General features: G+C 59.4%; 3 protein-coding genes across 5 annotated transcripts; 1 reads left to right on the top strand and 2 right to left on the bottom strand.

The window, feature by feature from the left end:
- Positions 1–415: 415 nt before the first annotated feature.
- Positions 416–4,095, bottom strand: ANKRD2 (ankyrin repeat domain 2). The gene is given in 10 exon segments (XM_054637784.2): positions 416–525; positions 613–711; positions 968–1,066; positions 1,201–1,299; positions 1,529–1,627; positions 1,725–1,832; positions 2,018–2,179; positions 2,259–2,372; positions 2,763–2,894; positions 2,896–4,095. Coding segments are annotated over 10 exon segments (1,152 nt in total). The 5' UTR covers positions 3,031–4,095; the 3' UTR covers positions 416–420.
- A 76-nt stretch (positions 4,096–4,171) lies between these two features.
- UBTD1 (ubiquitin domain containing 1) lies at positions 4,172–9,420 on the bottom strand. Its single transcript, XM_054637789.2, has 3 exons — positions 9,239–9,420; positions 5,216–5,443; positions 4,172–4,998 (listed from the first exon to the last, which is right to left on the bottom strand). The coding sequence occupies exons 1-3, from the start codon at positions 9,306–9,308 to the stop codon at positions 4,613–4,615; spliced, it is 684 nt and encodes a 227-aa protein (XP_054493764.1). The 5' UTR covers positions 9,309–9,420; the 3' UTR covers positions 4,172–4,612.
- MMS19 (MMS19 cytosolic iron-sulfur assembly component) lies at positions 9,412–24,411 on the top strand. 3 transcript variants are annotated; one of them, XM_054637052.2, is made up of 31 exons: positions 9,414–9,575; positions 13,174–13,222; positions 13,956–14,056; positions 15,528–15,613; positions 16,016–16,090; positions 16,645–16,714; positions 16,911–17,039; positions 17,247–17,308; positions 17,600–17,686; positions 17,999–18,073; positions 18,348–18,425; positions 18,727–18,865; positions 19,218–19,372; positions 19,553–19,631; positions 19,887–20,012; positions 20,323–20,404; positions 20,723–20,820; positions 21,190–21,327; positions 21,562–21,717; positions 21,965–22,064; positions 22,218–22,320; positions 22,416–22,490; positions 22,610–22,736; positions 22,819–22,919; positions 22,995–23,051; positions 23,161–23,347; positions 23,460–23,542; positions 23,640–23,804; positions 23,884–23,943; positions 24,063–24,163; positions 24,243–24,411. In XM_054637052.2, the coding sequence occupies exons 1-31, from the start codon at positions 9,479–9,481 to the stop codon at positions 24,268–24,270; spliced, it is 3,069 nt and encodes a 1,022-aa protein (XP_054493027.2). In that variant the 5' UTR covers positions 9,414–9,478; the 3' UTR covers positions 24,271–24,411. The 3 variants fall into 3 exon arrangements, with proteins under 3 accessions (XP_077039109.1, XP_077039108.1, XP_054493027.2); XM_077182993.1 differs by lacking the exons at positions 23,640–23,804; positions 23,884–23,943; positions 24,063–24,163; positions 24,243–24,411 and having other exon boundaries at positions 9,413–9,575; positions 23,430–23,542; XM_077182994.1 differs by lacking the exons at positions 23,460–23,542; positions 23,640–23,804; positions 23,884–23,943; positions 24,063–24,163; positions 24,243–24,411 and having other exon boundaries at positions 9,412–9,575; positions 22,824–22,919; positions 23,161–23,317.
- The last annotated feature ends 275 nt before the right edge of the window (positions 24,412–24,686 follow it).

The raw sequence follows: 24,686 nt of genomic DNA, 5'->3' as shown, positions 1-24,686 counted from the left end.
AGTGGCTGTCCAGCACAGGTACAGCTGCTGCTCTCTGGCACAGCCCCAGCCTCCAGCACAACATGGACGCAGGTTGAACTGTTGTCCATGAATTTTTCCTCCCTGAGCTTGCCCAGGTGGGACTTCGTAAGACTGTGAGCAATCAGGACTCCTGCAGCGAGGAGTCCTGCCCTTGAACCACTTGGTGTCACCAATACTTGAGTCCTAGTGAGAGGAGGCAGGGCTCATCATGCTGCCAGATAACCCTGCTCCCAGGATAACCCAGCTTCCCAGGCCCATCAACGCTGGTGCAGGCTGCCCAACCTCAAAGCCACCTGGAGCCAAATGCTGCTCTTTGCTGACTTTTATTGACACAGACAAGCCTTGTCTGGATCCTGCTCCTTGGAGCTGGGCCCAGCCCCTGGTCCCTGCCTGGTGCCATCATGCAGGGACCTCCATCTCCCCCTGTGGCTGCTCCTTTGTCTCCAGCGCCTGGCGTGTGTCCACCTGCCACTGCTGCACCAGGTCTGTTGGGGTCTTGCCAGCCTGCAAGAGTGGGCAGAGAGAGGCTGGGCACAGGGTGGTGCAACATGGGGGCAGGAAATGGCCTCGGTGCTGGCCCCACACACTCACCTCATTCTTGGCCATCATGTCAGCCCCGTGCAGGATCAGCGTTTTGATGATCTTGTAGCGACTGAGCCGTGTGGCATCATGCAGCGCTGTGTCACCCTCCTGTGAGAGACACAGCTTCACTGGACAGTGTGGTCCAGGGACAAGGACCCTCTGCTTGTCCCCAGCACTGCTCCTCAGTCCCCAGCATGCCAATCTCCACACAAGGAGGACCATTCCTGTCCCAGACCTGGCTGTGGCTGCAACCACCCTGGGGCAGGGATGTGTGTGTCCAGATGTGCCCCACCGTGGGTGCTGGAAGCCCTTGGAGGGGGATCAGTGTTGCCCGCAGTGATGCCTGGATGGCTGCAGCACTCACCCTGTCTGGGGCATTGATATCCACCCCGCAGTGGATGAGATGCTCCACGATGTCAAGGTGTCCGGTTCGGGTGGCCACGTGAAGGGGTGTGCTGAGCAGCTTAAGGGGGGATGAGATGGACATCAGGAGGGATCAGCACCCACAGCTGCTAACCCAACAGAGGGTCAGCTCTGGTACTCCAGGGTATGCCCCTGCCCCTGGCACAACCCTGTGACCTGCTCTGTCCTGCTCACCTTGTCCTTCACGTTGAGGTCTGCCCCGCGGTCCTGCAGCAGTTTGACAGCATCCAGGTGCCCACCCCGGCAGGCCCAGTGCACGGCAGTGCAGTCCAGCTGGACATACAGTGCTGTGTTATGGTGGGGGACACCCCTACCCTGTGCCTGTCCCCCGCCCCAGCAGGTCCCCGTGCTGGAGCTGAACTGGCAGAGCCTTGCCTGCAGCCACTTCTGTGATGGGGACAGCACTGCCCCACTGCAGAGTCCCCAGTCCTGCCGTAGTTCTGGCTGCAACACACCCAGATGCTCAGACCAGCATGCAGCTGGAAGCAGAATCCAGCCTCACCCGGTCCCTGAAGTCAACAGTGGCCCCAGTGTCCAGCAGCTTCTGCAGGATTTCCATGTGTCCCTCCAGCGAGGAGCGGTGCAGGGCTGTGCGGTGGAACTGGGGGACAGGGTGGCACATTGGCAGACAGAGGCATCCTCCTCTGCCCAGTCTGGCTGTACCTCCAGCCCTGTCCCAAGGCTGCCAGGGATGCTACCTCATCACATGTGTCAGGGGAGCCACCATCTGCCAGAAACTTCTCAATGACGTGCATCTTGCCCTGGACAGCAGCTCGCAGGAAGGTCTCTGGCTCCACAGGACCCTCCTGGCAATGCCACAGGCTCAGGGCTGGGGCAGCACAGGGGTGCAGGAGAGGGGACAACATGGGAGCCCCCTGCCCTGCTTCCCCAGAGAGGTCCCTGAATGGCAGGATGACCCGGGGGCTGGCCTGTGGGTGGTCCAGCCCCTACCCCAGCAGCCCCCTCCCACAGCTTGGGACCCCTGACGTACAATCTCCAGGGGCTCAGGTGGTGGAGTGGGCTCGGGGGTGGCTGCCCGCTCTGCCCGGCGCTGCCGGCGCTGCTTGCGGAGCTCGATGAGCCGCTGGATGCTCCCCACGTCGATGATCTCCCGCCTCAGATCCACTGAACTCCTCCGCACCTTCTCCTGGCCCTGGTGAGCACACACAGTGCCCCGTTTGACTTGCCTGTGACCAGCCACCCCTGGCCACCCTGCAGCCCAACCCTCTCACCTTGATGGCCTCAAGGCCCCAGTTCCTGGGCCCACGGCGTTTCTCCTCCTCCAGCTCAGGTGTGTTCATCCGCTCCACGGCCGGCGGCTCCCGTGCTCCATCCCCTCTGAGTTTCTGCACAGGCACAGCGGGTGCTGCATGGTCTTGTCTGGGCACAGAGCAGCCCCACTGCCTCCATCCTCAGCCTGCTGGGGAAGGTGGCTCTGGGCATGGCTCCACTCGCCACTGAGGTCTGCGGGGTGCTTGGCAGCTCTCGGGATTGAGCTTGTCTGCCCACCCTGCTTGGTAAGCTGGGCACCTGCCGGCTGCTCTGTTCTGCCCCATGGGCTAGAGCTGCCGGGTTGGGAACTTGATCCCCCTGAGAGCCCTTGGACACGTTCATATAATCCCCCAGGATGGCAAGGTCAGTGCCAGCCTCCTCATATCCGAGTCCCTAAGCATGGACAGAGTACAATGGGGGTTCCTACTACAGCCCAGGAAGGTTCCCCTGCCCTGTGGACCCACCTCCTCCTCCTCCTCCTCTGCCAGCTTCTGCTCTATGAGTTCCTTGGCCCGTTCCACATCCAGCTCCATGTCTGCCTGCAGTGCACAGTCCTGTGCTGGATGTGTCCTCTTCTTCTTGCTACCACGGGCAGGGAGTTCCCAGTCCTGGCTCCCGGTGCTGCCGGCGGCTTTGCTGGCCGTGGGGCTTTATGCTGCTGGCCCCTCTGTCCCACAGCCCAAGGGCACCAACAGCTGTGGCTGCTCCACATGACTGGGGCAGCTTTGCCATGAGCTCACCCTCTGCTTTCTGTCCCTGACTCACCTCTCCAGCCCCACACTCTCTTAAAGAACACCCCCCCCACACACACACCCTGGGTTGACCAGGACATCTGTGCTTGTTATGGGGAGCTGCGGTGTGCAGAACCTGTGACAGCCAGTCAAGAGAGGCTCAGCAGAATAGGGACATGATCCAGGGTCACCCCATAGGCATGGCACCTGTGCCACCCATCCCGGGCAAGCAAGATGCTCCCATGGCTCCCATCTCTGTCCAATCAGATGCTGCAGCAGCCACCAACAGTGCCCGAGGTTCCCTGGCACCTTGGGCAAGGTGGGGGCCTGGGGGGGGGCTGCCCACCCCAAAGGGAGGCAATGGGTCCTCTCAAGTCTCTCAGCCAGCAGCAGGCAGCATGGGATGCCAGGAGTCACAGCCCCTCTGTGCTGCTTTAGAGGATGACCTCAGGTGTGGAACATTCTGAGCAGCTCTGCCAGGGTCCCTGAGGCTGCCTGGCCTCCCCCACAGCACATGGCAGCCTGGCAGCAGGAGAGTGGCCTCACGTGGGGCCAACAGGCAGAGCTGGCAGCTATTCCCAGCAGCAGGAACATTGTTCAACCCTCCTGAGAACTCCCCCCTTGTAAGGTGAGGCCAACACTGCCTTGTGCTGGGACAGTTAATGCGCTGGGCACCGTCCACCAGCACAGGAGCTGGGGGAGGGACGGACAGCTACACGTCACTGTCACCCTCTTGGGCAGCTCCTAGGGCCATCCTGGGGTGCCCTGTCCCATGGGTGTGACAGCCTCCCACAGCAGAAGGACACTGTTTCCACCAGGGCAGGCCATGGTGGCCATGAAGGTAGTCTTGGGACTGTTCCCCTCCATGGACTGTCCCACCTAGCTCAAGGGGAGACACAAGCTTAAACTTCCAGAGGGGAAGCACCAGGAAAAGGAGGTGGTGACCCCACACTAAGAAGCAGCCGGGATGACAATGGGACAATGCAGGGGAAGGATCCTGGCAAGCAAACAGCCAGGGCTGGCAGGACAGGGTCAGGGTGGCACTAGGGAGCAGAGCCAGGGTGTCCAGGCTAACCTTGACCACCCTGTGCCCATTCTGACATGGGAGCAGATACAGGACAGGCACAGGGACCACCTGTGGCTATGGGTCACAGCCCCCTCCAGCCTGTCCCCAAGGCCAGAGGAAGGATGAAAAGGCTTTATTGATAAATACAGACTATGTACAGAGGGGAGACATCTCCACCCAGCCCAGCACCCCACGGGTCTCCTGGCCAGGGGGAAGCCAGAGCCCAGTGGGTCACAGCCTCTCCCTGCCGGCACAGCCTGGCAGAGGAGCCCCAGCCCCAGAGACATTTGGTCTCAAACCTCCTTCAGCAAACACGGCGCCCGCCCGTGTCCCCGGCCAAGGGGAGCCACTGTGGTGGCACAGCCCCACGCAGACCTTCCTGGGGGGTCACCTGTGTGGCAGCCTCAGGGGGGAGCAGGAACAGCTCCAGATGGGCCAAAACACAGCACAGGGAATCCCCAGAGGTGCCACTGTCCCCCAGCCCCCTGCGCTCTCCCCTCAACCAGCAGGGGGTGGCTCAGTTCCTGGGTGGAAGGGGCTGGTTGACAATCACTTGCACAACAAAATCCTTCTGGATCTTGGTCTCCTGCAGTCGCGTGCGGTCGGTGAGCAGCTTGCCTGAGAAGAACCAGCGCTGCCAGGCCAGGTCAATGCCCTCCTGCGCCTGCAGCTGCTTCTTCAGCTGCCCGATGGTGTCGCTCATGCTGGCGCTGAGGCGCAGGTCCTTGCCGGTGGAGAGGCGCACCTTGAGGGTGAACTCCCGCCGGGCGTGGGGCGGGGGCTCGGCCGGCTCCACCGCCTCCTCCTCGCTCCGCTCCAGGATCAGGTTGACCGGGGGTGCCAGGCAGTAGACGGGCAGCTGGTACCGGTTGCCCAGCTCATCATAGCACTCCGTCAGGGACCCTGGGGACAGCAGGATAAGATGCTAAAGGTGGGCATCCCCATGGACCACTCAAATGGGGACAGGGCCACCTCAAGCAGTGTGGCACAGCCTGCCTTTCTCACCTTGGCTCTGCATGGCAGGTGGGAGCACCTTTCTACTTCAGCCTGGGACCCCCATGTGCCCAGATATGGGACATTCAGCACACACCCCACCCAAACCCCCAGTGCTGACCCTTACCATGGGGCAGGGTGATGCTGGCTCCATCGAGGATGGCCTGGGCCAGACTGTGGTCATTGGCTTCTACAGCATAGGCAGCTGCCTTCAGGGCATCCCAGATCTCCTTGCGGCCTTCAAAGGCTGGTGCCGTGTCCCAAAACTCGTCCCGCTTGCTGCGCAGCTGCCCGTCTGTCATGGGGTAGTCACTCTTCCACTTGGGACACTCCTTCTTCAGGGGCTCATTGCGGCCTGCAGACAGGGGGATATTCAGCCAAAGGACAGAGTTTCTCCTCGGGTCTTGAGCCCCCCACCTCCCCACAACCACAGGTTCTTCCTGGAGACCTCCTGCACCCCAGCAAGGGTCTGAGGAATCACCCTGTCCAGTGAACAACAGTCCCCAATGTAGCCAGGGGTAGGTAGCTGGCCTAAGCAAGCCTGGCCCAAGATCCCACTGGCCCCACGGCAGTTGCTCCCCCAACTGTGTCCCCAGGGGGGACAAGGGCTCTTGCTTCCTTGCTGGGGGGACCAGCCACTGCCCCTTAGGGTAGCCAAAGGGCCTTGGGGCCCTCTGAGGCAGCACAGTATTTATAGCTTGGGGAATTAGCCAGGAAATAAGCTGGTGAGTTGGAACGAGAAGGGGATTACAAAGGCTGAGCTGCAGCAAAGGGGGGTCAGGACTTCACTGTCCCCTCTGCCCACCCTGGGATGATAGGGACCAGCTGCAGGCAGGACAGCAGGTACACAGCATCTCAGGCACCAGGGGGACAGAGGGCATCGCTGCCAGACTGCAGGTGCCCCAGCAACAGGCTGAACTGAGCTGGCTCTCCCCAAAACAGCCCCTAGCCACATCCCCACAGACCTTCTGCAGCCAGCACTGCCCAGGGATCTGAGCTACCCCAATGCCAGTCCCGGATCACCAAGCCCTCACTACCCTGGGCTGTGGCCCTGTGGGAACAGCCCTGTCCCACCGGTCCCACAGCCAGGCCGGACACGTGGGGCAGGAAGGAGCTGTTGTCACTCCCAGCTGAGCTGGGGACAATGAACGATAACAGCTCCTTCCTGTCACCCCCCTCCCTGAGCTGGCTAGGCAGCGCCCCTCCTGTGGGGACAGGATGAAGGGAAAGTGAGGCGCCAGCTGGGCAGGAAGATGCCTGTGCCCACACAGCAACCTGCCAGCCAAGGTGATGCCACACACCCCAGCCACTGGAGACAGCCACCACCGCCAGCTGTGGCTGAGCCAAGTTCCCCAGGCAGCTGCTCCTGAGCAAGTGTGTGCTGACACACAGCACTATGTGATCTTTTTGATTGTACCAGCCCTGCCTCACCCTGCCCAAGACCACTGGAGCCAGCATGGCATCTGCCTCCCAGCAGCACCCACCTCAGGGGTCCCCAAGGGGCACAGGTGCTCAGCTACCCCGGGGCTGGGCACTGAGCATCCCTGGCAGGCAGCATCCTGCCCACATCCCCGGAGCAGCAAGGGCAGCCGGCTGCAGCCAGCGCTGCCGATTCAGCAGTCACGGTGCTGGGCCACAGGGATTTGCAGCACCACAGGACACGGCAAGGTCAGAGGCAACACCTGCCCCAGGAGGGCAGCGGAGAAGTGTCCACAGCCAGCCTCAAGGACATGTCTGGGATCATGTCCCCACGCTGCTATGGCCACCAGGCTGGGGCTCATGTTCTCACAGCCAGGACTCCTGGCCAGCACTCCCAGTCAGCACCATTCCCCCAGCTCTGCTTGCAACAAAGGGAAGAGGCTGGCCCAGGAGAGGCAGCAGGACTGGAGCTGTGGGGGTCGAATGTGGCAGGGAGCAGGGACAGGCAGTGGCTGCCTCATGTGTACAGACATGCCCAGCAGCCTTGCCCAGGTAGGCAGGGGCTTAAGCCTAGTCTATTTATTGCTACCACCCAACTGGGCCTGCACCTTTTAATCACCTCCTGCTGGTCTATTCCTAGCCCCTTGTGCAACTCTCCATGGCAGCACCACCAGACAGGTCCATCCGCTCGCTGTGCCCGGCCTCGAGCCAACAGGATCTGGCTGGCAGCCTGCTCCTCCTGCCCTGTGCCTGCAGCACCCTGCCCGTGGCTCAGCCCCCACGGTGCCCTGCTGAGGGACCCCCGGGCAGGAGGATGTGACCCAAAGGCTTCCCTGCCCTGGGCTTGCTCCCTGCCTGCAGGAGCCTTAGGCAGCCCCAGTTGACAGGTCCTGGAGGCCCCAGAGAAGATGTCAGCCAGAAGGCACACACCACTGCTTCCAGCAGTGCTGGCTGGTCCACTCCGGAGCCAGGCAGGGCTGGGATGCTGCATGCCACGGGCATCCCCCGCTCCTGCTGTGGTAAGCTGGCCACCCCAGGGACAGTGCTGTCACCTGCTGCCGGGAGTCCTCAAAGGACCTCTCCACAGGGGGTCACAACAAGCCCCAGGCAGGGCAGGAGCTGGCCAGGCAGGTGGGCTGCTTAGCAGGGCCCCTGTGGCAGCAGAGGTGGGCAGACAGTGCCCCCATCCCACTGATGGTAGGTCCTCGTGTACTGGGACCTGCTGGCACAGGGCATGTCCCCATACTGCTGGTGAGAGCAGCTGTAGCCTTGCTTCATCCCCCATCACCTGCTGAGCAGCTCCCATGGGCTGGTGGAACCAAAAGGCAGGAACCAGCCAGGGCACCTGGCACAAGGGACAGCCCTGCTCTCCCAGGAAGGCACACACTGGAAGAAAGCAGCAGCAGCAACTCCAGCAGTATACCAGGAAGGGACCATGACCCATCCCAGCAGAGCAAGTGGGGATCGAGACACAGGCTCTGCAGCCAGCTGTTGCCTGGAGCGGGAGGGGATCACACAGATCCAGATGTTGGGATCTGATCCCACCCCCATCACAGCAGCCTGAGCCACAAGGCAATGACAATGGCTCCACATCCCACCTAGCTGAGAGAACAGTCAGCCAGGAACCCCAGGCCTCACCGATACCCGCAAGAAGGCACTCCTGGGGGGCAAAGTGAGTCGGGGTGGGGGAGCTATCACCCCAATCGATACCAGCAGGGCATCCCCGGGGCAGGCTGGCACACCGGGAGCCGCGCACGGCGGGGGCGGCTGCCCACGGCACGGGCACGGGCACAGCCTGGCCCGGCAGCCACGGCCCCCCGCACGCGCAGCCGGAGCGGCGAGCCCCGTCCCACGGAGAACGCCCTTCCCTCCCTCATCCCAGCTGCGGGCGGGGGCCGGGGCGTCCCGTCCCGGGCACACGCTTCCTGCCCCTCCTCTCCCGCCGCCCACTACCGCTCTGCCATAAACACGGTAATTACCGGCTGCGACGGCACCGGCCGGGGAGGCGGCAGGGGAAAGGCGTGATTCATCCTACCAGCCCACGGCTTCTCCGCCAAAACTCCGCCGTACCCATCCCCGCGGCCTCCGGGATCCTCCGGCATGGCATCACGGGGAAGCGCCTCACGGCACCCGGGAGTTCGGCTACCGGTAACTCCGGGGGGCCGCGGGGCCGCACCAGTCTCGCCGCTGCTCTCCGGACCGGCGCAGCCGCTCCCTGCCCCGGCCGCACCTCCCGGAGCCCCGGGGCAGCGCGGAGGCGGTGGCGCCCGCCGGCAGCCGCCGGGTGTACGGGACAGCACGGATCGCGAGCGAGCAGGACCCAGCCGTTCGCAGGACGCGCTGTGCCGCGCGGGGCACGCTGCCGAGCCCGGACCGGGGCATCCGCCACCCTGCAGACCTACCAGGACAGTACTTCCCGGGAGGAGCCGGGAACCGGCAGGGCTCGGCTGGACGCGCAGCCCTCACCCCGCACAGCCTTCGGGGCACCGGGACGGGAGCCGCGGTTCCTGTCCGCTCCCGAGGCCGCGCACCGAACCGGGACCCCCGAGGTCCGGGAACCCCGAGGGCGCAGAGCGGCTCCTGGGGTTGTGCGAGGGGGAAGTTGTCCCGTGGCGGACTGCGCCCCTCCGGTGCCCACGTTCCTCCCGCGCCACCCCCAGGGGAACACGGGACGCCCCCGCCCCAGTGCCCGCGATCGCGGGGGTGCCCAGCCCGAACGACCCCCGCTCACCTGCTCGCTTGCGGTTGTTGCCGCCGGCGGCGGGCCGCTCCCGGCGCTGCCGCCCCACGCAGCCGCCCATGGCGGGGCCGACCGGCGGCGCTCGGCATCGGGGCCGCACCGGCTCCGCGCTGCGCCCGCCCGTGCGCGCGGGGCCGCCCCGCCCCCCGGGCGCACGTGACCGCCGGCCCCGCCCCCGCGCAGGCGCAGGCGGGGTGCGGGGGCCGGGCCGCGGCTCTGCGCGCGGGTGTCATGGCGGCCGCCGGGGCCGGGGCGGAGGCTCTCGCCGCCTCCGTCCGGGACTTCGTGTCTGGGCAGCAGGACGGCCGTGCCGCGGAGGTGGCAGCAGGTACCGCGCGGGGGCGGGGTGGGGCGGGACTGGGCGTGGGCATGGCTGCGGGGCCGGCCTGGGGCGGGCGTGGGTACGGGCGGGTCGTGGCGGCGTGGGGAGGGGTTTGGGAGGAAGCGTGGGGCTGCGGGCAGGGCAGGGCACGGCACGGCACGGTAGGGTAGGGTAGGGTAGGGTAGGGTGTGGTGTGGTGTGGTGTGGTGTGGTGTGGACAGAGCGTGTCTGTGGGTTGTGGGGCTGCCGTGCGGGCAGGGCACGTGGGAATGGGGAGGGTAGGGCCTGCAGCTCGGAGCTGCCGAGGAGGTGCGCGGTAGGAGCGGGACAGCCGCGAGGGTCAGGGGCTCCAGGAGCGAAGCACGTGTGCGTGGCAGAGAAATCGACGGTGGGACGAGAGCTCATGGCCTTGCTGAGGGACCGTGGGAGGTGACAGTTGCAGACTACCCTCACTGTGGTTTCTAGCAAGACCTATGCATTTGATTTCGTCGGATAATTTATCTTTCTCCTTCGATCAGCAATTGGGTGACTTTGTTGCATTAGGGAAGTCACAGCTTCAGGAATGTGGCTTTCTAAGGATAAGGTGGTATTTGATTTTTTGTGTGTGTAGGCAGTGGCTTCAGCATGTTTCGGGAAGGAGCTCGGAGAGCCGAGAAGGGCTGTCTGTGTATGTTACATTACATAGACAGGTACCTTCGAGAACCTTTCCCAAGGCCTGATGGCTTGTGAACTGCTATGTAGTGTCTTGGTGATGAGATGAGCTGGCAAAACAGAAAGGAAACCCAGTGGCCCATGTAACACAGATTGAAGAAAATGCCAAGGAAATTGGGAGGAATTCTCTAACCTATGTGACATTCAAGATGTTGCAGAAGGGTTACGCAGTCTCCGACATATTTGGGGTATACCTGGGGAAGGATAACCTTACAACTGCTATTGTCACCTGCTGTCATGTTACGGAAGTGCCTGGAGAAAGCTTTTCCAAGAGAGAATTGCTACCCTCTTGCTCCTCCCAGCTCTTTTCAGCCGTGTGGCTCTTGTGACAAGTCCACCTTCACAAACAGTGGGGCTGGCAAGTGTCCTTGAGCCCCTCTGACCTCGTACAGAAACACACATCAGAAAGGATTAAATTGCATTGTGTATCCTTGAGCAGAAGGATAGGGAGGTCTTTTCTAAGCTCATGGCCATTGTGCAATTGCTGTAACAAACACACTGAGCTTCACCGGTTTGTTGCTAAGGACTAAAATGAGCATAGCTTGGCAAGTGGCCTAAAGGCCTTGGTGCTGTCACAGGCAGGTTGGGCTGCATAGGTCAGTGGGTGGCAGGAGGAGGCTGAATTCATCTTAAAAAATGGGGAGAGAAGGATACCACTGTTACAGAATCCATTACACATTCCCTGTGAAAGTTGTGCTCACATTTTGAAGGTGTGCGGGAAACAAGAATGGAAGTCCTCCAGAAGCAACTAATACCTAAAAGGACACTGAAAGAGGGAGAGACCTGTCAGGAAAGAGAGCAGCTTGGTTCAGAGTAGCAATCCAGCACAGGGTGAATGACTTCCTTCTGCTAAGTCTCTGGGAGCTACAGCAATGCCAGAATAGCAAGGCAGCCCCTCCTGGTAGAGGGATTCAAGGTGCCTAATTAACCTTGGGGCATATGTGCAGCTGCCAGATGTGAAGGCAGCAGTTTCAGGGCTCACCACTGTGCCTGCCGTGCTGATGAGGCAGGTCCAATGAGCTGTGCTGGCCACAGGCACACCACACTCACAGGCTGTGCCAGGGAGGGGTGGCCACACCATGTGAGGCAAAGCTGGTCACACCTGGGTCCCTGACAGTACAGGGAGCTCCCTCGCTGAGCTGAGCAAAGGAGCTGCTGACCTCAGGGTGCATCAGTACCTGACTGTGGTTTGGCCATCACACTGCAGCTCTTTCCTGTTGAGTAGGGAACCAGAAGCTTTGTGTAGAGCTGCTTTCAGTCTCTGCAGACACAGAGAGGAAGAGCACCTGGCCACAGAGATGGCATTTGTCTCAGACTTTTTCTGTGATGGTGCAGAGGCACAAGGGCTCTTCATGAGCTTGCAGAGCAAGATATTGGGATGCTGGATGTGGAGGGGCTATCCAAGCTCTCTCTGCAGCCCACTCTGCTTTGTCTGGTGCAAAGCATCTGCTTGCTGTTTCACTGTTGTTTTTCTGCAGGAAATTTTGCCAGCACATCATGGCTGTCTCTGAGGGTGCCCCCTTTTCAGTCTGTGCCCGTCAATTTCAAGACCTGCTGGGCTCTTTTTCCACACAGCTCCCCTTATCTGTTCTGTTTCTCAGCTCAGGCTCCCTCTCCCTGCTGCGCCAGGCGGGATTGAAAGCTTTGTCTCTGGAGTCAGGACTGCCTGCTGTCAGAACACACTGTCAGAAAACACTGTCATCCCATCCCTAGAGACAGCTCTATGATGAACAGTGTGTCTTAATACTGGAATTAACTGCTTAGGAAGGGACAGTAAAGGCTTGCAGCAGCAGGAGACACTGGCTGGAACAAGGCCTGGGAAAGCCCATAATGAAACCTTTGGGCTTCTGAGAGGGTGAGTGCCCTGTCAGTCATGTAGGTTTAGCAGGGCAGAGAGGTGAGCAGGTCCCTCCAGAGTGCCCAAAAGTGCCCCTGGGCAAAGACAGTGAGTTTCAGTGACTGCCAGGTGATTTGGGGTTTTTTTTATGAGAATGCTGTTTTGTCCAGGCAGAAAGTTAGGGATGCTGCTTGTTTTCTAGCAATGTCACTTGACACCTGACTGCAGGTTAGGGGTCTGAAGGAAGGCAGTCCCTTGCCTGCCAGCATATCTGGGCAGAGGGCATACACAGAGCTTTCCTTCTGGGGAGGTGCCACATTGGCAATGGGTGGCAGGAATGGAGAACCTGCCCTTCTGCCAAGGTTCTTGTAAGGTGCAGCAAGCAGGTCCTTACCAAAGCCTCCTGAGGAGTGACTCTTCCCCCAGTTGAATTGCAAGAATACGGAGGCCATAGGTGAATGAGGCAACCTTGCAAAGAATCTGAGTCAGAGTTGGAAATAGACTCCAGGAATCCCAGCATTTTATCTTCCTCTGACCACAAAACTGCCTTTCTCTGTGCCCTCCATCTTGGAAGGAGTTAGTGCAGTTCTTGCACAGCATGGAGGTGATGGAGCCAAGGTGGGAAGCTGAGTGATCACTAGTGTCTGCACTGCTTGTTCAGCCAGTTCTCCCTCAGGAAGCATCTGGAGAGCTGCCCTCTGTCTCCTCACAGCATGCTCACCTTGGAAAAGGGGGTTTCAGTATCTCAGAGAAGTGGAACACAGCAAGACTTCTCTTAGGAGCCACACATACAGCCATGCTGCAGGGAGAGGGTGAGGCAAAGTGCAGGCAAGTTCTCCCCTGGCTGTCTCCTCTCAGCTCTCAGTCTCAGAGGTGTTTGCAGGCAGGGCTGGAGGCAGCCCCACCAGTTGAGTGCACATGGCTCCTTTGGTGCTTGGTGAGGAGTCAGCACTGACTGGCAGTTCCCAGTGCAGTGCTGGGATGTGTCCCAGCATCCATCTCCAGCAACATGCCTGCATGATCTCTCTGGTTCACTCTCTTTACCTCTTTCTCCAGGGGTGAAGGATGGAAGGTGGACAGTGCTGCAGCTTGTGGAAGCCCTGGGGTAAGAAAAGCCTTACGCAAGTTATACATTGGGTAAAGGCCTTGCAGGGGACATTCCCAGAAGGAGGCATAGTGAGAAGGACAAGTGTGCTCATCCAGGATGAGCTTCAGCACTGGATGACACATTGCAGTGGACAGGATGTTGTCTGCTCACAGAGTGGGGCTTGAGCAGTGCTTTGCCCTCCCTGGATGTGGGAGCTCTTTGGGAAAGAGCAAGGCTGGAGCAGCCCCTGATGCTCTCCCAGGACAGAGGAGAGCTGCTGTGGCAGGCAGCATGCTGCAGGGCACTTTGCAGTTGGGGCTGTCCCCAGCAGGAGCTGCCTGAGCACACAGCTGCACAACACCATGTCACAAGTTGGCTGGCACTCAGCTTCTGCTTTTGTGTCCAAACTGTCATAGCCTAGGCTCCTTTCTCCCAAGCTGGGGGCTGGGTGTGCCTCACTGTAAGAGGCTTTATCCTTTTTGACCCTTGTGATCTTGGGAGCATGCTGCAAGAGCAATTTCTTTGGTCTGACTTGAGAGCTTGGATTTCTTTCTGCATGGTTCTGGGGCTGAGTGCACACATGCAGCACAGACAGGGGGAGAGGAGTCTGTTTCCACTCTGCCAGCAAGTCAGGTGTGGTTGGGCCCACAGAGGGGCACCTCTTTGGTTTTGTGCCTGCTCAGGATGTGCTTCCTGCTTGGATGTACCTGCTCACAACAGGATTCTTGGGCTTTCTCCCCTCCTGGCCTAGGTTTTGCCTGGAAAACACAGATCCTCGGATGCGAGGGCGAGGCATCCAGCTGTTGTCACAAGTCCTGCTACAGTGTTACTCCCTACTCCAGGAGAAGGAAGGTAAGGGCTTTTCTGGCCCTTGAGTGTCTGGCTGCAGACAAAGCCTGTGCCATTAAAATGTCTGTCCTGCAATTGGCAAAGAGATTGATTTAACACTGTGACAACCTTGTACATGTCTCTAAGAGTCAAAGTCCAAAGTCCACGAAGCTTTGCGCTGCAGCCTTTTTGCCAAACTCACCACATAATTCAGGCCCCAATTGCTGGACAGCTGGGGCCCCTGACAATGTGTGGGTGTTGCACACCAAGGTGTGCTCAGCGCCACGTGGGACACATTGGGGATACATCTGTATGTCAGAATCCTTGGGTGATGACTCAGAGCAGGAAGCCTGTCCTTCACACACCAAGTCACACTGCAGCCCTGCAGCCTGACCGTGTTAACTCAGGAGGAACCCTGGGGCCTGCGGAGGAGGGGAGATCAGCGTAAGGATGAGAATGGACCAGGGTGGGGAGGGGAAGATGCCCTGTTCATGGAGCCAAGGAGAAGGTCTGCCTCTGTTAAATGCCTCATAGCAGCTGGCTGGCAGCAGGGAAAGCCAGAAAGTGCTAACAAGCTTCAGCTTGGGCTTGGGGACCTTGCAAATGGGAAGCTGAATTTACGCCAGGAGGCTGGCTAGACAGGGGGCCTAGCTAGTAGGTAAGGTGGAGGAAGGGGAGGATGGAAGTAAAAGATGCTTAGTCCTTGGAATTTGGCTCTCTTTGGCTGCAGCCAGGCAGGGCTGAGAGCAGCTGTGCATAGAACCTTATCTACTGCAGTAGCTAGATGTGATGACTGATGGGAACTGGGGTGCTCTGGAGGGGCAGCCAGAGGTGGGGAGGTTCAGTGGGGATACTTGAAGGAGAAAAGAGACTCAGAGCAATTGAGCAAGGGGAGTGAGCTCTGTTAGAGCCTCGTGTCCCTGCTCACGCAGGTAATTTCTCAAGCGCTGCGTCAGGCTGCCTCCTGGGGGGCTGAGTTTCTGCAGCAGCTGTGGGCACAGGATGCTGCTAGCCGGCTCTTCCAGTCTGCTTCCTGCTACCACTCCCCAGGGCTGGGGTGTGCAGGCGCCCGTGGCCGTGACTCAGGGGCCAGGAACGTGTTGTGGAGCCAGGCTGGAGGAAGCCAGAACTCCTGCCCCAACTCTGTACCCCACCCCATGACATCCTCCAGCCTCCGCTGAGCAGACTGCCACTCTGCTGCTGGTGTCTGCATCCACGTGTCTGGACAGGCCAGGGCAAACGCCTCTTGGGTAGCTCCTGCACTTCTGCAGCAGCCAGAGGTGCTGCTGCCCTGCTGCAGTTAGGCGTGGGCTGCTTACAAGAGGAGGGCAAAGGTGTTGGAGCCAGGTGGGTGCACCCAACAGCAGCAGTTTGTCCCATTCACTAGTGCAAGATGTGCTCACTCTTAATCCATCAGTTTGTGGTTGAGCTGGGGCCAGCGCCCAGCAGCTGTGTTTCCTAGGGCTAACACACACCTGGTGTCTGTTTCTCACAGTGCTGCACCTGGTCCTGTTCTATGAGAGCCGGCTGCAAGACAATCACCTGGTGATTCCCTCGGTGCTCCAGGGACTCCGGGCACTGGTGAGCTCGCACCCCCAGCCCACAGTGCTGGGCTGCATCCCCCAGCAGTGTCAGGGAGGTGCAACACCTGGGTATGGGTTGGAGCTCTGTGTCGAGCAGGGCCTGGCTGGGCTGTCAGCCCATCTGGCAACATTGCCTTTTCTCCTCTCTTCTGCTGTGCTTCTTGTGGAGGAGCCAGGGACAGGAGACTGTCTTGATTTCTTGCCCTGTGTTGGGCACTGGGGCACCCTGGGGAGCAGCACAGATGATGGGCATCTTATCCTGTTCTGTCTGGGGAAGGAATACTGAGCTCTCCCTCTTGTGGAAGAGGATCCTACAGGCAGCTGCTGTGTGGAGGCAGGAGCTCTGTTATGTGGCTGCCATAATGGTATTCTATTCTTGCTTTTCTCTTCCTGTCCCCAGAGCATGTGTGAGGTGCTGTCCCCAGGGCTAGCAGTGTCTGTGCTCAAAGCCATCTTCCAGGAGGTACATGTGCAGGTGAGCAATGTGATTTCCTATCCTCCTGTCCTTGATCTCTGCTCCCTGTGTGTCTGGGAGTGGCCGACTGCCCTGAGGATTGGCCGTTCAGCACAGTACAGTGCTTCTGCAGAGCTCAGAGACAGCTTGGATCACTGCAAGAGAGACTGTGAGAGACAGACAACAGCCAAGAATCCTGTTTGGCCCTTATCCTCTCTTTTCTCAGCCCTAGGGGAATTACTTCCTTTTGCTCCATTCTCAGTGTTTAAGTGCCCCCAGTCCAGTTCTCCTCACATATAAGATTGTTTCTGCTTGCAGTGCCTTGGGCAGCATGTGTGGCCCTGGTGTGACTGATAGTGTATTCATGCAGTGATGGGACAGAGTCATGTTCATGTGCCATTGCATAGGCATGTGCACACTTCGCGTGTGATAAATGGGATCTCTGTGCTAGGAAGCAGCAGCTGAGCTGCTGGGGGTCCTGCTCTCTCTCAAGGGCATGTGTTGCCTGTGGGGTCGTGGGTAGCTGTGCTGCCATGTGTACAGGATGGTTTTGATTGGTCTGCTCCTCCCTTCAGTCCTTGCTGCAGCTGGACCGCCACACAGTCTACAGCATCATCACCAACTTCATGAGCACCAGGGAGGAAGGTGAGGGAGCAGATGCCAGAATCACTCTGGGATTGTTGAGGCTGGGAAAATGACTCACTTTCACCTTCTCCAAGGGCTCTGTGGCTCTGCCTGGGAGACCTGGAAAAGGACTGTGGGGCTGGGGCAACTTGGCTGATTTAATGCCGTGTTGTGAGGTCTGATGTCCTGCACCTGCTCATGCTCCTTCTTTCTGCAGAGCTGAAAGGCCTGGGTGCCAACTTCACCTTCGGCTTCATCCAGGTCATGGATGGGGAGAAGGATCCCCGCAATCTGCTGGTGGCCTTCCAGATTGTGCATGATCTCATTGCCAAGGACTATGCCCTGGGTGAGCCTAAACCTGCCATGCAAAGCTGGGAAACATATCCCTTTTCTTTGAGCTGTTGGAGGAATGGCTCTTGGGTCTGACCAGGCCTGGGGTGGTCCCTAACATGCTTTAAAAGCTGCAGAGCTGGCCTATTGTGGGTGCTGAACACAGCTGCTGTGCCTTTTTTGCCCAGTATCTTTGCTCACCCCCTCTCTCCTCTGTCTGCAGGTCCCTTTGTGGAGGAGCTGTTTGAAGTTACATCCTGCTACTTCCCTGTTGATTTTACTCCGGTGAGTGAGTCTGCCATGTGCCACAGCCTATACTTTATTTCTTTCTGGTGTTTTCTTAGGGGGTTGTATCCCCTCCAGGGAAGGGGATGAGAGGGTGGCCAAGAGTCTTGGCTGGACAGTGTTCAGCTGTGAGCTGTGGTACCCAGGCTGACAGGCAGGTGCCAAACTAGCTGTGGTGACTGGCACTGCTGCTGCCTTGTTGGAGATGAAGTGATGCAGCCTTGGCTGATGGCCGGGTTGCGATGTTTCCTGCCTGACTGGTGGGTCTCCTGCTCTCTGCTTCCTTTCCAGCCCCCCAATGATCCTCATGGCATCCAGAGGGAAGACCTGATCTTGAGCCTCCGGGCTGTACTGGCCTCCACAACCCAGTTTGCTGAGGTACAAAGCTCCCTGGGGATTCTTGTGCACTTCGCTGTTCCCTTAGCACAGGCTGCCTTTCATAGGGCTGCAGCTCCTGCTGTGACTCTGTGGGATGGGGAAAACTGGGACCAGGAGCTTGCACTTGGACAGCCCTGTCTCCTGCTGGGGCTGGTCATGGGGAGGGTGCTGACTGACACCCTGGGAAGGGGCTGCCTATTGCAGGTACCCCTTCACCTCTGCTCTCCTGGCAGAGGCTGAACTTGCAGCCTTGCAGGGCCATGGACAAGGTGGTAAAAGGGATGAGCTGAATTAAAATGTTTCTCTCTGCAGTTCCTTCTCCCTCTGCTTATTGAGAAGTTGGACTCAGAACTGCAAAGTGCCAAGCTTGACTCGCTGCAGACTCTGGTAAGGAGAGATCCCCTACTTCGTTCAGCCTATAGCTAATCTGTGGCAGTAGCAGCTGCCAGCCACTTCTGAGCCCTTCTTCCTGCCAGCCAGAGACTCTCCCTTGCAGAGCCACAATTTCCAGAGTCCTGATTTCGCCTGCATCACTCTTTCCTGTTTTTCTTGAGCGATTTGTGCAGCTCAGCATGAACCTGCCGCGATGAGCGGTGTCCTGGCACTGTGTCCTCCTGGTACTGGCTTCTCTGTGATGCTTTCTCCTGTCTTCCTCTTGCAGACTGCCTGCTGTGCCATCTATGGGCAGAAGGAGCTGCAGGAATTCCTTCCCAGCCTCTGGTCATCCCTGCGCAGAGAGGTGAGTACTGCAGGGCTCCACCTGGGCTGGGCTTCTGCTGAGCAGGAGTTCTCAACCAGACCAGGCGGGCCCCGTGTCTCCCAGCAGTCGCACCTGTGACCTTGGACTGCCCCAGCTAAAAAGTGGAGGGGACAGGCCAGCCCTATCAGCATGTCCATGTGGCTTGAAGGTGCCACTCTGCATGTTCAAATCACATGGGAAGTGAGGCAGGAGCCTGAGCCCTTCAGCCTGCACTGGGAGCCTGAAGCCCGTGGTTGTTGTGAGCAGTGGAGTTCAGCTCATCCTTTGGCCTTTCCTGCAGGTGTTCCAGACAGCAAGTGAGAAGATTGAGACGGAATGCCTGGCTGCACTGCGTGCTCTCTCTGCCTGCCTCTCCCGCTCCGTGCTCAGCTCTGATTCTGAGGATCTGCTGGATTCCTTCCTCAGCAGCATCCTGCAAGGTAGCTAACAGAGACCTGCCCCATGCAGCCAGGCCTGAAAGCATCCTCCTAGGTAGAGATGTGCCTTCCTCTTCTCTTTCAAGCCTCTTTTCTTTCTAGTCCTCACAGCAATATTTGGCTTCTCCAAGGTAATTGGCTGCAGAAAGGGAGGATAAGGGGATTGAGCTCCTTCCATCTCTGCTGGAACTGCACTCTATGTGCTTGGAGCTGTAGGAGGCTGCTCAGCTGGGGAGGCTGTGCTGCAGCTCAGAGCTGCGCCCTGGCATCACGTCCCAGCCCGCTATCCGCTGTGTCCCTGCACACGAGGCAGAGGAGCTCTGTGCCGGTGAAGCTGACGCCCAGCCTATCTCAGATTGCAGGCACCATCTGTGCGAGCCCGACATGAAGCTGGTGTGGCCCAGTGCCAAACTCCTGCAGGCAGCAGCGGGTGCCTCCCTCCGCACCTACCACCGCATCACCCACAGCGTCCTGCCCCTGCTGCTGGAGCAGTACACCAAGCACACGCAGGTGAGGGGCACCCACTGGCTCCACAGGGCCTGGGGGCAGCAGGGTGTCTAAGGATGTCCTTCCCTAGCTGTGGGTAGAGATCCCATGGGCACCCTGTGGTGCTGGGTGCAGTGCTGGGCTGAGGTGTAGCTCTGTCCCAGCAGTGACGGTGATCTGGGTTACACCTTTGTGTCCCTGCAGAGCAGCCAGAGGAGGACAATCCTGGAAATGCTGCTAGGCTTCCTGGAGTTGCAGCAGAAGTGGGGACATGTGGAAGAAGGTGAGGGTGGCTGTTCCCTCTGGAGGCATCTGCATCCCAGGAGCTCCTGGCTCTGACCTCACTTTCCTGTATGCTGACATACAAGGAAAACTCACTGGCCAGTGTGGCTGCATGTGTGAGCCCCTGCCATGTCCCAGGGACCCTGCATGATTGAGTATCAGAAGCAGCACCCCAGAAAGGGTCTGTCAAGTCCTGTGATGGTGGCTGTGTGGTGACAGCCAGACACTGGCAGTGATTCCATGCCCCTCTCTCCAGATGAGAGCCCTCTGCTGTTGCACCAAGCCCCGGTTTGTTCTGTGGTGTTCTCGGCGCTGCTGGATCCCAGTGTGCAGCTGCAGCTGGTTGGGATCAAGGCACTGACTGTCCTGGGCTCCCTGCAAGGTTGGTGCCTTTTTTCCCTTGAGACAGAGGGAGGTGTCACCGTGTTCTCAGAGACACGGTGGCTGCTGGGACATCCTTGTCTGCTGCCTGTAAGTGCACAGGAGTAGCAGCAACGTGTTCTACCCAAGCCATGAGCTCCAGGGACATTTGGTCTCTCTCTTGCCTGTTTGTGCTGGGCACCTTTTATCTCTGGCATTTGGTGTGCTGCTGCATTGCTGCTGGCCTGGATGAGGGGGAAGGAATCCTGTCCAGCACACCAGCATCTTTGCCTTTGGCCAAGGGTAGGATTCCTCTATGGCTCTTGTTACAGGCTTCCTGTCTTCCTCTAATCTGGAGCTGGTTGTGGATCACCTCATCCGTCTTGCTCTGCATGAGGAGGATTCCCAGAGCAGGTGAGGGGAGGGCTGGCATCACACCCACACTGGGAGGAGGAAAAAGCCTGGCTTTGCTGTAGTCTGAAGGAAGGCACAAGAACTCTCTGAACAAGAAGACTGTATGGAATAAGCCAGACAATTCATGGGCTAGAAATAACAAAGTTGAGCCTGTCAAAGCAGGGGTTCTGCTCTGCCTACCTGAGGGGTGAAAAAGGCAAGTTGTTGAGAAATGGGGTTCTGGAGACACCTTCTGGCCAGGTCTGTGCAGCTGGTATACAAGCAGCCCTGGACTTGCAGTCCTTGCATCACCTTTCCCATTCTCTTTCCCCCTGGCAGTGAAGCAGCAATGGAGGCAGCTGGGTCCCTGGCCCCCACCTACCCAAAGGTTTTCTCTGGACACATGGTACCCAGGCTTGAAGAGGAGCTGCAGTCAGGTAGGGCTGGGAAAAGAGTGGTGACTGGTTTTGGGGTAAAGCCTTTTCCATCCCCATTGGGCTCCTGCCAGGCAGTGGGGCTGTGTTATGTGGTGTAGGTCGGTGGCTGTCCTTGGGGTTTCCCAGCACAGGCACTGTGTGCTGGCACAGGGAAGGCTGTGGCTGGTCTGGCAGCCAGCCTGTGTGGGGCCAGGGCCACCCTTGTGAGAAGGGTGCAGAGCAGCTGCAGAGCAGGCAGAGTGCCTTGAGCCTGGCATGGGCTGGGTCTGCTGTGCTGCTTCACCCCATCCACTCTGGCAGGGTCTGGGCCCTGACTGTGCTTGAGTGGGGTGTCCCCAGGTCCTCCTCTGAGCTGTGTTTCCTCTTCAGAGCGGGAGGAGAGCTACCACAAGCGCCAGTCCTTGCAACAGCGCTGCCTGCAGGCCCTGGCAGCTGTGTCCACCCACACCAGCATCGTGAAGGAGACTGTCCCCATCCTGCTACAGCATCTCCAGAAGGTGCAGAAAGGTAATGGAGCTCCCGCAGGCAGCTCCACAGAGTGTGTCTGGGCAGGAGCTTCCTCTGTTACTGGTGATAGCTGGGAGAGAGCTGGAATGGCAGTGGTACAAGGAATCCACACCTGGGATGTGAATCCCACTGGTGGAGTGGGAGTCAGAAGAGCTGCATTGTCCCAGGATCCTGGTGCAGATCAGGGGGCTGGGTGTTGAGGCTGTTTGACTTGGTGGTGACTGTGCCCTGCAGAGACTGAGGCCAAGAACACCCAAGATGTGATCTCTGTGTGCCAGAGCCTGCACCGTGTGGCCCTGCAGTGCCAGCAGGATGCTGAGGGCTGCTGGTACTTCCACCAGACAGTGGTGCCGTGCCTGCTGGCCTTGGCTGTGCAGGCAGCCATGCCAGGTAAGTGCAGGGCTAGAGTGGGAGAGGGTAGAACAGGCAACTCCCGGGCTCTCAGGGGTCCCTGATCCTGCAGTCAGTGCCACTGCTGATGCCTTTTGGCACCCATGGCTGTCAAGAGTGGGCTTCACTGCTCCCTGCCCTTGTCCCAGAGTCCTGCCCCATTCTGGTGTGCATTCAGGGGGCTGTGCCTGCCTCCTCCTTCTGAACAGCAGGCTCCAGCAAGTTCCATTCCTCCCACTACCTGCAGAGAGCACCCATACACTGCCAGGCAAGGCACTGCTGGAGGAAGAGGTGCTGGCTGCCATGATTCCAGTCATCAGTGCTGCCACCACTCACCTGAGCCCTGAGTGAGTGAAGCTGGGGCAGGCAGCTGGGTCCTCCATCGTGGGGAGGGAGCAGGCTGCATGCCCTCTGCTGCTATCTGTACAGGGTGGCCCTGTGCCTCCTGGGTGGTCTCTGGTGACCCTTCCAGAGCAGCACACTATAATGTCTTTTCCTAGGCTGGCTGCCCAGAGTGTGTCTCGTGTGGTGCCCCTCTTTCTGGATGGAGATGTCTCCTTCTTACCCCAAAACAATTTTCCCTGCTCCTTCCAGCCTTTCGGGGTATGTTTGATTGGGGCTGGGGCACCAGAACGAGGATGTTTGCACAGGCTGGCAGCAAGGACTGTGATGACATGGACACTGTTCTTCCCTTGCAGGATGGGGAGCACTTGGAGGCACAGAGACGCCTGATCGCCCTCCTCATGGCCTTCGTCTGCTCCTTGCCCTGCGATGTACGTTGATGGGGAGCCCTGCCCAAGCACCCTCCAGCCTCTGTCCAAACCAAGCTCCATGGACAGACTGAGGGAGCAGCTGCAGCCCTGGGCCATAACACGTTCTGTGTCTCTTCCAGGTGGCAATCCCTCAGCAGGAATGGCTGCTCCGGGAGCTGCTGGCATTGAGCTGTTCCTCCAACTGTCCCTTCACGGCCACCACAGCTGCCAAGTGCTTTGCAGGGCTGGTGAACAAGCACCCAGCAGGTAAGGGGGCTGGGGCAGATGCCAGGTGTCCCTGCCCACTGCTGACAGGAGGAATGGCTCAGCTTGGCCCTTCCATCCCCAGGGCAGCAGCTGGACGAAATCCTGCAGCTTGCAGTGAACAGGATGGAGCCCAGCCTTGCAGAGGGGCCCCGCCGAACGCAGGCACTCACCCTGCTGCTCTGGGTAAGGCCTGTCCTGGATGAGTGGGGCAGGGGGGCTGGGGGAGCCAGCCTGGCACTGACTGTTCTACCTGCACAGGTGACCAAAGCCCTGGTGCTGCGCTACCACCCCCTGAGCTCTTCCCTGACAGACAAGGTAGGTGGTAGTGGGGCTGGGCGGTCTAAGAAACCTGCCTTGCTCCCCCATGGCTAGCTGGGGACCCTCAGGAGCAGGGCACTGTGTCTCAGAGCTCTCTCCCTTGCAGCTGCTGGGCCTGCTGGGTGACACGGAGCTGGGCCCTGCCACAGCCGATGGCTTCTCCTTGCTCATGGCCGAGTCCCCGGACGTGCTGCACAAGGGCTGCCATGCTGACGTGCGCATCATGTTCCGCCAGCGCTTCTTCACTGACAACGTCCCCAAGCTGGTGCAAGGCTTCCATGGGGCTGGCCCCGGTGAGTGGCCACCCCCAGCCCAGCCTCACCACGCCTGACCCTTTACACAGGGGACCTGAGCCACCATCTCCTCCTTCTGCAGGCTGCTTGTAACCATCTCTGCTCTCCACAGATGTGAAGGCCAATTACCTGAAGGGCCTGTCCCATGTGCTCAATCACCTCCCCAAACCTGTGCTGGTGACAGAGCTGCCCACGGTAAGAGCCAGCCTGGGTGGCAAGCAGGGTGAGCTGTAATATTGTGGAGTACATGGTTTGGGATTACTCATGACTCCTGTGTTCTCCCTCTCTGCAGCTGCTTTCCCTCTTGCTTGAGGCCTTGTCCTGCTCAGATCGTGTAGTGCAGCTCTCCACACTGAGCTGCCTCCACCCACTGCTGCTCGAAGCTCCCCAGATCATGAGTCTGCATGTCGACACACTGGTCACCAAGTTCCTCAGCCTCACCTCCAGCCCCACTATGGTGCGTGCACCCCCTCCTTCCTCCCTGCTATGCCACTCTCTCCTGCCCCCTGTGCTGCCCTCATCCCTCTCTGTTCCAGGCTGTCCGCATTGCCGCCCTGCGCTGTGCCCACGCCCTTACCAGTCTGCCCACAACAGTGGTAAGTGCTTCTGCAGCACCCTGCTGCCTGCTCCTGCGTGTAGAGGGGCAAGGGCTCCCAGACCTCCTGGGGGCAGCCAGCATCCATTTCTCTCACAAAGAGCCCCTTCTGTCCTACAGCTGCTCCCATACAAGGGCCGAGTTATCCGGGCACTGGCCAAACCTTTGGATGACAAGAAGAGGCTGGTGCGGAAGGAAGCAGTGGCAGCACGTGGAGAATGGTGAGTGTGTGGAAGTAGCTGCTGAGGGCGTGCCAGCATGTAGGGGATGTGGCTGATGATGCCATCTCTGTCCCTGCAGGTTCCTGCTCGGGAGCCCAGGCAGGTGAGCACCCTGTGTCCCCTCCCTGTGCTGACCAACAGTCTGACCAGCGCCTCGCTAAGCCACCAAGTCATTCGACCAAATGCCACGGACCCCCTGGATCCTCAGAGCCCAGGAGTGCCCCGAGTGCTAGGGCTGGAGCGTGCAGGCCAGCAGACAGCACCCCTCACTGCAGTCCCTTCCCAGCACCCACAGCAGGGAAGGAGCTATGCTGCTTGTGGCTTGCCCACCCTCTACTGCAGCCAGGGACAGTGATGGACAGCCCCTGCCACATGTGAGTGGAGAGGACAGGTCTGTGCACACGTGTGGTGTGTGACAACACATGTACCAGAAGAATAAATATATCTGTTTTGATAATGCTCTGAGGGTCTCCATGCAGCTCAGGCTGGGTCCTCAGTGCTCTTCTGTGTGTTCAGCTGCTTA

The sequence above is a fragment of the Agelaius phoeniceus genome, chromosome 9, assembly GCF_051311805.1.
Source record: "Agelaius phoeniceus isolate bAgePho1 chromosome 9, bAgePho1.hap1, whole genome shotgun sequence".
Classification (NCBI taxonomy): Eukaryota; Metazoa; Chordata; class Aves; order Passeriformes; family Icteridae; genus Agelaius; species Agelaius phoeniceus.
Note: the sequence above shows the minus strand (reverse complement) of the source record. Positions and strands in the feature narration are given on the sequence as shown.

Bases quoted from the DNA above. Each gene is read 5' to 3' on its own strand.
- UBTD1 (XM_054637789.2), bottom strand. From the start codon at position 9,308: ATGGGCGGCTGCGTGGGGCGGCAGCGCCGGGAGCGGCCCGCCGCCGGC. The intron at 5,444-9,238 runs GTGAGCGGGGGT...CCCTGTCTGCAG, and splicing joins CAACAACCGCAAGCGAGCAG to GCCGCAATGAGCCCCTGAAG. The intron at 4,999-5,215 runs GTAAGGGTCAGC...TGCTGTCCCCAG, and splicing joins CAGCATCACCCTGCCCCATG to GGTCCCTGACGGAGTGCTAT.
- MMS19 (XM_054637052.2), top strand. From the start codon at position 9,479: ATGGCGGCCGCCGGGGCCGGGGCGGAGGCTCTCGCCGCCTCCGTCCGG. The intron at 13,223-13,955 runs GTAAGAAAAGCC...CTCCTGGCCTAG, and splicing joins CAGCTTGTGGAAGCCCTGGG to GTTTTGCCTGGAAAACACAG. The intron at 23,052-23,160 runs GTAGGTGGTAGT...TCTCCCTTGCAG, and splicing joins GCTCTTCCCTGACAGACAAG to CTGCTGGGCCTGCTGGGTGA.